The 10,073-nt window shown below is 37.8% G+C and overlaps 1 protein-coding gene across 7 annotated transcripts in view; it reads right to left on the reverse strand.

Annotated features, from left to right (window-relative positions):
* Positions 1–10,065, reverse strand: part of NR2C2 (nuclear receptor subfamily 2 group C member 2) — a 36,259-nt gene extending 26,194 nt beyond the window's left edge. For 3 of the 7 annotated variants that reach the window (XM_008634466.2, XM_017735261.1, XM_017735262.1), the window contains exons 1-2: positions 7,910–10,064; positions 649–759 (exon numbers count right to left, since the gene is read on the reverse strand). In XM_008634466.2, the coding sequence (XP_008632688.1) occupies positions 649–759; positions 7,910–7,969 (171 nt within the window). In that variant the 5' untranslated portion in view covers positions 7,970–10,064. Of the gene's footprint in view, positions 1–648; positions 760–6,539; positions 6,640–6,806; positions 6,926–7,909 lie in introns of all 7 variants that reach the window. The other 4 variants (XM_017735258.1, XM_017735259.1, XM_017735257.1 and 1 more) reach the window with 4 other exon arrangements.
* Between the last annotated feature and the right edge of the window lie 8 nt (positions 10,066–10,073).

The raw sequence follows: 10,073 nt of genomic DNA on the forward strand, positions 1-10,073 counted from the left end.
AAAGATGGAATCAGGCAGCCTTATTGTTTCACCCTCTGATTCTCAAGATTCTCTTATGATGGAAGGTTTCTGTTTCTGATACAGTTGTCTGGTAGCATGATCTCTATTTTGCCTGGTAGAGTAACCATATCAATATGCACAAGTATTTCATTAAAATTTAGTAAGTCCTATATAATTTGCCACTGCATACATTCTGGTACATTAATGACATCTTTTTATTATCTACTGTTAACAAAGAGCCACTGTGCAGCCTTCCCGAAGGCCAATTTTATGCTGAATAGGTCAATCTCCTACTGGCTCCTAAATAAGTGGGAGGAAGAATGTACCTGGAGGTGATCTCAGATGTTCTGTTGATAATGCCTGACCCTTTGCTGTGGCCAGGGCTCAGGAGATTTGCTTGTGTAGACTAGGTTTAACCCCTGTAAATACTCCTGGCTACACCATCAATGTAACTATTATATACAGCCATTTGGTCAGCACAAATAAATGCTGAGGGAGAAAGAATTTTGGTTTTCACTAAAAATGATCTGTTCTCACGAAACGTAAAGGAAGTATTCCATAGTCTTTAGCATGCTTTTGTATAAAGCTAAGTGGGAGGAGGAGAAAAAAAGAGAAGATGTGATAGTTGGTTAATTAATGGATTTTTACCTGAATGCGTTGTGGTGAAGCTACAGAGGAGTCTGTGGAAATGATCTGGATACGCTGGGAAGGGCTGGTCATCACTGGTGATTCAGATAGCGAAGTCTGAACAGTCGGCACCTGGAAATAACACACAGAATTTTAATTCACTCTTAAGGTATTGAACACTTTAAAAAATACCTATATTTAAAAAAGATCAGATAGCCCTACAGTATAGAATCTATATTTACTGGAAAGGTTACAGTCATTAAACCAACTTGGATCTGCTTTCAATGAATTATCAGAATATTTTCTTTTTCTGGAAATGGAGTGAACCTGACAAAACCAAACCACCACTACCACCACCACTCTGTATGATCCTTTAGCTTACTGAAATGCAGAAATACTTTTTTTCAACTTTTGATTATACATGTCTCATTTTTTGCTTCTGTAAAAATCAAATACATCATATATAAATAATGTAAAATGTTAAGTAGTTCCCCTTTTAGTAATTTTTAAGTACGTTTGAATGACAGAGATTAACTTTGGCACTACTTCTGAATACTACTGTTTCTTGTTCTATTCCATATCATTCTAGAGTACCAAACTATAATGCAAATCTAGTTCTGGATACCCAGAAAAAGCTTGAAAAACAGCCCTCACAAAGCTGTTTTCAGAGCAAAAATGTTAAAATGTTGAATTAAACATGCAAGATAACATATAGATTGGATATTGGGGAGAAATTTTTCCCTGTGAGGGTGCTGAGGCCCTGGCAGAGGTTGCCCAGAGAAACTGTGGCTGCCCCTGGATCCCTGGAAGTGTCCAAGGCCATGCTGGATGGGGCTTGGAGCACCCTGGGATAGTGGAAGGTGTCCCTGCCCATGGCAGGGAGTTGGGCTAGACATTCTTGAAGGCCTCATCCAACCCAAACCATACTGTGAACCTGTTATCTGCAGTAACATGTCCAAAACCAGGATGGTCACAAGTTGTTTTTATTAAATCCTCTTTTAAGCAATCTTGGAATTATATCAAAACTTGTACAGCTGGACAATAGGGTAGTGTCAATTTTAGCTTGCTTTGAAAAATCTTTGTTTAATATACAGAGAATAAAGAAAGAAAAAACAGTTTGGATAGCAAGGAACATGGACTACAGTCTCTTTGGGGAAGAGGTATTAAAATACACTAGACTTAATGAAGCCACACCATTCTACTCCCCTATTGCCTGTACCATAAGTTGTCCAATATACTGTAAAAGTATAATCTAAATTGAACATACAATCTCTAATTATCTTTAATACACAGGTCACAGAAGTTGCATGTTAAATGAGGAAAATACACAGGAGAGATGTAGAATTAGAGGAGTCTTCTAATTATTGGACTATTCAAAGCTTTCAGCTGCAGAAAACAATATACCTAGGTGAGAAAAAAGACTCCCAAAAATCCAGACTCTTAGAGGACACTTTAATTGATGATCATCTTCTACCCCAAATTATTAACTAAGCTATGCACCCTTTAAAAGGTCTAAATTAGAGCAAGAAGGTCTTTTTAAACTGTTTTACAGTTGTTTAGTTGTAGAATCCTTAGCCTTTCTTTGATGCATCTTCAAACCTTACACCACAATGTACTGCAGGCAGCTTGGAAATAAAGAATAGTCTATTCTTCCATGTTGTTCACGGAGAAAGACAGAAAGACAGACAGACAGACAGCTAGCTATAAGGTACCTGCATGGAAATTCTTTAAACATTTTTGAACTAAACAACCACGTCTTTTTCTGGGTTTGCAAAGTATGTTCAACCTGAACCTCCTGTGACACAATTTGAGGCCATTTCCTTTTGTCCCCCACCTGGCTCCACCCTCCTGTCAGGGAGTTGTAGAGATTGAGAAGGTCCCCCCTGAGCCTCCTTTTCTCCAGGCCAAACAAACCCAGGTCACTCAGTCACTCCTCAATGACTGACTCTCCAGACCGTTTTCCAGCTCCTTTGCTCTTTTCTGGACACGCTCCAGCCCCTCAATGCCTTTCTTGCAGTGAGGGGCCCAGAACTGACCCCAAGATTTGAGGTGTGGCCTCACCAGTGGCCAGTACTGAGCGATAATCACTACCCTGGTCCTGCTGTTCTTGATCCAAGCCAGGATGCCATTGGCCTTCTTGTGTGACCTGGGCACACCAGCTCACACTCAGCCACTGTCAACCAGCACCTGCAGCCTCTTTCCCATTGAGCGGCTTTCCAGCCACCCTGCCCAAAGCCTGGAGTGCTGTGTGGGGTTGTGGTAACAGCAGGACCCAGCCCATGGCCTTGTTGAACCTCACACTATTGGCCTTGGCCTCAATCCTCTCATCCAGGTCATCCATAAAGATATGAAACAGAACTGGGCCCAAAACTGAGCCCTGAAGAACCCCACTAGTGACTGAATACTGGATGTGGCACCATTCCTCACCACTCTCTGGCCCCAGTTCTTAACCCAACAAAGATGCACCTGTCCAAGTCACGGGCTGCAGCCTCTCTGGGAGAATGCTGGGAGACAGTACCAAAGGCTTTGCTGAAACACAGGCGGTCACATCCACAGCCTTTCCTTCATCCACTAGGTGGGTCACCTCATCATAAAATGAGATCAGGTTGGTCAGGCAGGACCTGCCTTTCCTAAACCCATGCTGGCTGGGCCTGATCCCCTGGTCCTGTGTGTGCCATGTGAACACACTCGAGATAATTAATTTCGAATTAGCAAAGTTGAAAGGAAAATCCATCAGATTCCCTGTAGAGCATCTTTAGCCTTAAAAGTTCATTCCACAAAAAAACATTCTTATCAGGCTGCAGTGAAAGCTGGCAAATGGATGAAAACAGAAGATATTTTTAAGTTCTTCAAAAGTTAAATTTGTTAAAAGTTATAGTACATGAAGTTTTGAGAAAGTGACCATGTACTTGACAGGTTTTACAACAATAAACTTATAAACAACAATAAACCTATTAACAACAATAAACAGCAAAATCCAGTGGACTTTCACTACAAAAGCTTCTGCAGCAAATGAATAACGTAGGTGTCTAAGGAGCATTAGTATTTTAATCTAATTTCAATGACTCCTTAGCACAGAAATGTGCTCACTATTGAAATTAGGCAATTTACTTGACAGAAAACACAATCATCTATTGTACATCTCTCTAAAAATAGTATCTATACATAGTTACCTACAAGAGTGTATTTACAGAAGGGGTGCAGTGTAAATGTTAGGCCAACTAACTGTGATCTAGTGTAGAAGAACTATTTGGATCTAAAATACAATTGCTTGGGCTCTCAAACCAGTAAGTATCACTAGCAATAATGTCATATGCTGAAGTTTATAGAAATTAATAATGATTTGCCTTAAGTGACATAGAAGATCTGCACAAAGCTCAAGCAATATAAAAATACGCTTAAACACATATGTATCTACCTTTTTTGTCATTAAACTAAAACCAAGTATTTGGCAATTAAGTGCTTTTGAAGGCTGGCAAAATTAAATTTGGTTTCTTCTGTTTAAATTATTAATATTTTTCCCATTTTATAATGGAACTCAAATCAAATCAGAAAGATTTATTTTTCTATAGATATTTTTCCTAATGAGTATCTTTAGCTATTAAATTAATAATAGGCTTTAACAAAAAACATATGTCCAATTATATTTCTTTCACAGATGTAAGAGATATCTAAAAAAAGTTTCAATTACTCTCTTTGGAATGAGCTCTCCTGACCACTTGGGTCCTTTGTAGAATGGCAGATCAAATTCGAATTTACCACTAGAAGAACTCTAGTTTAACTGCCCTAATAGGATGCCAGTGCAAGATCTTTTATAGCACATAAAAAGTCGCGGAAGAAGCTGCACCTGGTGTATCTGCATGCTAAAGAAAATCTCAGACCAGGTCTCACATAACACCCCATGCTTTTATTATACCATCAGCTATGCCACATGTGGTAACAGTCTTCAGTTCAGAGGCTGACAAACTGCTTAAACCCGGCAGCATCTCCTTGCTCCCATGTGCACTTTGTGTGAGATACCTCTCAGGCTCAGGCTACGTCTGGGTCTTTTACCGTTAACAGGAACTTGAGAAAAGCTGTATTTGAACCAAATATTGTTTGAGACGACTTTGCATCAAAGCTCCACCTTGAAAAATCATCAGAAATGAGCAAGTGGCCAATGATAGCAGTAAAATATTAAAGGGTCTTATGTCACACTTCATTAATTCTTAAAACAAAGTAAAAACTTATTCCATCAAAACAACAGTGTTTCCACTCTCCTTTTCCAGCACACTGTCTTAATCTAGACCAAAATCTGAATTGCTGAACTATTTATGATGTAGCATATCAGAGATGTCTGAAGAGGGTCAAGAAAATATTTTATGTGACAAAGACATCCATATTTTTTGAGCTCCATGGCAAAACATGCTTTCAGAAAGGCTCAAGACTTTGACAGTTTCCTATCAGGATACTGAGGAAACCGAAAGCAACTGAAAATTCTCTAGCAATGCAGCTGTCATAAACAAGATCCAGGAAGCACAGGGCTCAATAGTCACCTCATGTGACTCTCTCCCTATAGCCTCTGATGGGAAAAAGGATGCACCAGGAATAGTTTGTGGTAGTTTGTGGCTGTCAGAGAGCTGGCAGAAGACAGTTTTAGCAACTACTAAAAATTATTACTGGTCACACCAGAGCTGCTGTTGGAAAGATGAAACTGCCCTTATTTCCAGCCCCCCCACTCCAGCTCTGTTTAAAATTTTTTAAAATTTTGCATTAAAATCACAGGTACTACACAGGGAATGCACCTCTACTTCAAAACCAAACACATTTTTCTTGAATGGTATTCAAGTCAAATCTAAGTTGGTGCTGGAACTGAACCTAGGCCACTTGTATACTGCACAGTGACAGTACTAAACAAATACTTGAGAAAAGCAGCATTACGTATTTTTGCATTAAGGCTTAAGTATTTTTTCTGCTTTTCAAAAGCTGCTCAGGATGAGGAGAAACTGCTGAAATTCCCTCCAAACCCCCTAGCTGCTCTCTGTTCTTTAGTTTCATGAACTGTAAGTAATGGCAACTTCAAACACTAAAAATGGAACTTTCATCCAATCTGTTCAGAAATGCACAATTGGAAAAAAAATTAAACAAGCAACACTTTATAAAGCAGAAGCAAGCAAAAGCAGTGTAAACATTTGAAACCATTAAAAGAACAATTTTTAAAAGTCCTAAAAATAGAATAAGTACAAAAATACATGCAATACTGGAGCACACTCAGCAACTTCTGTGATACATTCAGTTTCATGAAAAACAAAGCTGATGAACTATTGCTCAAGAAAGAGAAACAACATGTAGCCTACTTGCATGCCAGTCTGATTTGGCGTTTGGCATCATAGTTCTCAGCAAACCCATGCACACTACATATGTGGCAATTATATTGAAAAAGTGATGCAGATACAGCTAAAGCTGCTAATATTTGCATTAGGTTATCCGGTTTGCAACTTGTCTCTCACAGCTCATAACATGAAATTCAGGGCATGATCAATGACTCCCTTACTCCATTTAATTTTCATCGATAAAAAATATGATACTCTGCAAATCTCTCATTTTTTAAAGCCAGTGCCAAGTTTGATTCTACATTTTCTCTAAGATATGGTGAGTACAAATATAGAATTTTAGCATATTTCAAGGAAACTAGTAATTTATTTACCTGTATTACCTGATGGAAGACACAAATAGCAGGCAGCCAGCCAGCCATTCATAAGGAAATGATTCAATATCAACATGGTCATAGTATTAATGAATTCCTAACAAGATAGTGCTGCTTACAACTGGTTTTCCATGAACAAAGTTTTCATGGTGTTATGCAGTGGACAGGCATATAATTTAAGCAGCAGCTGAATACTATAAAGAGATGAAGCCCTCTATTTACCCACCGGCCAGGAAGAAATCACAGAGCTTCATACACTCTTGAGATGGAGCGATCTCTCCAGTGGCAAGATACAACCATCACACTATGTTACCACGGTGCATTTCCTGCACGAGGAATTACAAATGTCACATATTTTATGTGCTTTAGATGTTATTACAGCACCCAAGTTCTACCAAAATAGTATAAAGTCTGTCAGTATTTCTATTGCAGGTTTCTCTTTCAAAGTATATTTGGAAGTGTTTTTTAAAAATGCAGCTTGCCAAATTCATACCTGGTACAGAAAACTAGAGCGAAAAATCTCTTGTCGGTTTTCACTGTGAAACTTAGGAAGCTTTTTTAAACTATTCCACAGATGTTACTTCCAGGACACTCACTAGGCCATTTTCCATGCTAAAAAGAACAAAATTTCTTTTTTGAAAAAGTACTTCTGAGTAGGGAATCTCAAATCCACTTCTAAAAACATAATTAAACTTATATTTTCTTCTTACATAGAGCTTCTTCTTGAACTAAAAATATGTTTTAATATACAGGTGTAATCTTAGCTCAATAGGTGAAAGGAAACTCCAAACTAATGTCTGAAAAGTGGCCTTATCTATAGAGGTCTCTCAGCCCATTTGCCCTTTATTATTTTTTAAATCCCTTAATTATGTAACCGTACAAAAAATCACAGCAAACTTGAAGGATATTAAACTGAGTAATTTTAATCAGACAAAAGAACCAGTTTATTTTTTGACTGAAATTTTGCATAGTGAAGGAGATAAATAAATTATTTTCTATGGCCATGAATACTTGCAGTTTATGAGTTGATTTAAAATTTTCAGCTGTTGATCATCCAAGCTGCAGTGAATGTGCATCAAGACATCACTTAATATCACTTTAAGTAGGTTTTGTGCTTTTTTTCTTTTAAATGTAGGCACAAAATATAAAACCTGATTTAAATTAACCACCTTACTGTAAATTCAATCTAGCACATACGTAAAACAGGTAACTTCAAACGCTGTGGTGGATCTAGATTACAATTCAAATTAGGAGCAAAAGCTTTCCATGTCCAAAATGGTCAATCTAATGATCAAATGACAAGAAATTTTGTTGTATTAATTTTTTAAACAATTTATAATACAGCCAAGTTTCTCTATAGCTCATGTTGAATTTCCTACTTGCATTCCTAATACGGGGGACACCAGAACAAAGTAGGGTGAACAAAATACATCCCAGTTGCACTGGTTTCATGCTTGTCCTCAACTGTAAAGCAACACTTTTCTATAAAGATCTTCTGTTCAGTTCATGCTTAACTGTAAACAGCAGGAACGCCCTAATATGTTTTTAATTTCAAAATCTCATATACCAACTGTTGTGATATCATCTGTCACTCACCTCAGCCACCTGCTGAGTCTCCACTACCTGCTGAGCCAGCACCTCCATATTGGTTGCCATGGTGAAACAAGACCATTAGAGAACCTGTTTGGAAAGATGCCAGCAACTTCCATCAGGCACAAAAGTTTGGGTTTTTTCTTATTAGTAAAGAAAGTTCTGCTATGACTTTTTGAAAATCTACAATTCTGCTTGATATATCTGGCAAATAAGAGAAGATGCCATTGATGTGTGCGTGTGCACACATACATACACACACTCATACATACATATATGGGACATGCATACTGGAACCATGCTGTTCACACTGCTGAGGTACAGTTATTCTTTTACTTTATTAAGCCTCTAATATACTATTTTCACTCTATTATTTAAGCTGTAAAAAAAAGATGTTAATTTCATAAATGAGAAAGGACCAATTGCAAAGTCAAGAACTAATGCAGTTTGTGGAATTCACAGATCTCAAAGGTGCTTTCCTCAGCTCACGCAGGAGAAACCTTAACAGTTAAACTGCTTCTACACCACATGCTGAACCAGGGAGCAGCAAGCTAAGAATGCTGGTTTGCACAAAATTTTATCAAGTCATTCCGTCAAACTGCCGTGTTCATCCATATTCTTAAGAGCAATCTTACACAATAAGGGAAATAAACTGTTACATCTAAAATGTATCTTCCATTATTTAAACTATTTCTTTATTATAATGTGATACTATTATCACAATGAGAAGAAAATACTACAGAATCATTTTATCCTATTCGGAGTGACTCCACCTTCAACTTTAGGGGGTTAAAAAAATCCCCAAAAAACAAAGTAATCAAAGACAAAGAAACATGAAAAAACCACTTCCAACATATTTTTAATTATCATTATTTGGGGTGTGTTTCTTCCAAGGTAAATTTAATTAAGATTTCCAATTAATGCATTCCGTTTTTAAGTGTGACTTGCTAATTACAGGGCCAGACTTCAGATTCTGATCCAGGTGTAAGTAACGAAAAGGCGTTCCTGAATGCTGGCCCATTTGATATTTCATTGGAAACCTCTGCTTGTAATTGCAAAGCAATCATTTAATATAAAATTTAAAAATACAGCAAACAATAGCAACACCCGTAACAGAGAAATGTATGCATGTCTCCAGCACCAACACGTTCAAATGTAACTTCTACAAAGCTAACATTGTTAAATACATCAAAATAATCATTAAAAGGATTCACTTATATTATGACAAATGTGAAAATAATTTTGTATATGTCAAGTAAAGATGATTTGTAACAATGCATAATCAAAGTTGAGACTTCCCCATGGAAATTTTATCTATGCTAGTTTCTCCTACAGCTTGTCATTATTTTATTCAAGTGTTGCACTTGCACGTTAAGTCTATGAACCATTTCCACCAAACCCAGCTTATGGATGGTTTCTCAGTCGTTCAGTGATTCCTTTTCAGTGTTTTCTCTTATTTTCTTTTATATTCAGCAAGAAGCACAACAAACATAACCATATGTTCATAACATGCTGTTTTCTCAGTGCTTTATGATGACAGAAGCCCTGCAGATGAGATATTTTGTTCCTAACAGTACTTTTCCAAGACACAAAGAAGTGCTTGCTGTAGAACTGCTCAGACAGATTTGCTGTTGTTGGTGCTATCCACCAAAGGCTTTTTGTACTTTCGACCTTCACAAAAGAACCTTAAGATGAGGCTATCTGATCAAATCCAGGTGAAGCACAGAGACCATACACAGCCACGCCAAGTTTCTTAATGGTGTCAACTCCCAGAAGGCAAAATCGGCTTCCTAGCAAAAGCCCCGAGGAACTGTATGTAAGGCAACAACAACAACAGAAGCCCCCAAACCAACAGAAGAGGTGAAACTTAAAAACTGCAAAGAGGCACCTGCAGCACCAGGACATTATTTTCAGCGCAACAGGGTGGCAGGCAGCTCAGTATATGCTGTCCAGAACACAGTGTAAAATCATTAAGATTTCCCTAAGCTGCAGTGAAACCTCAAAAGCAAGTCATAAATTCCACTTGAGAGGTTCTAAGGATATGGCCCTACTGACAAAACATGGCAAAAGACCGAATTCAAACTTATTGAAATTTGTTCCTTTGTCTTGACGAAACGAGGTTCTTTACACTGTGAGCTCGACTCGGCTACACCGAGCGGCCTCCAGCAAG

This window comes from Corvus brachyrhynchos, unplaced genomic scaffold (assembly GCF_000691975.1).
Source record: "Corvus brachyrhynchos isolate BGI_N302 unplaced genomic scaffold, ASM69197v1 scaffold95, whole genome shotgun sequence".
NCBI lineage: Eukaryota > Metazoa > Chordata > Aves > Passeriformes > Corvidae > Corvus > Corvus brachyrhynchos.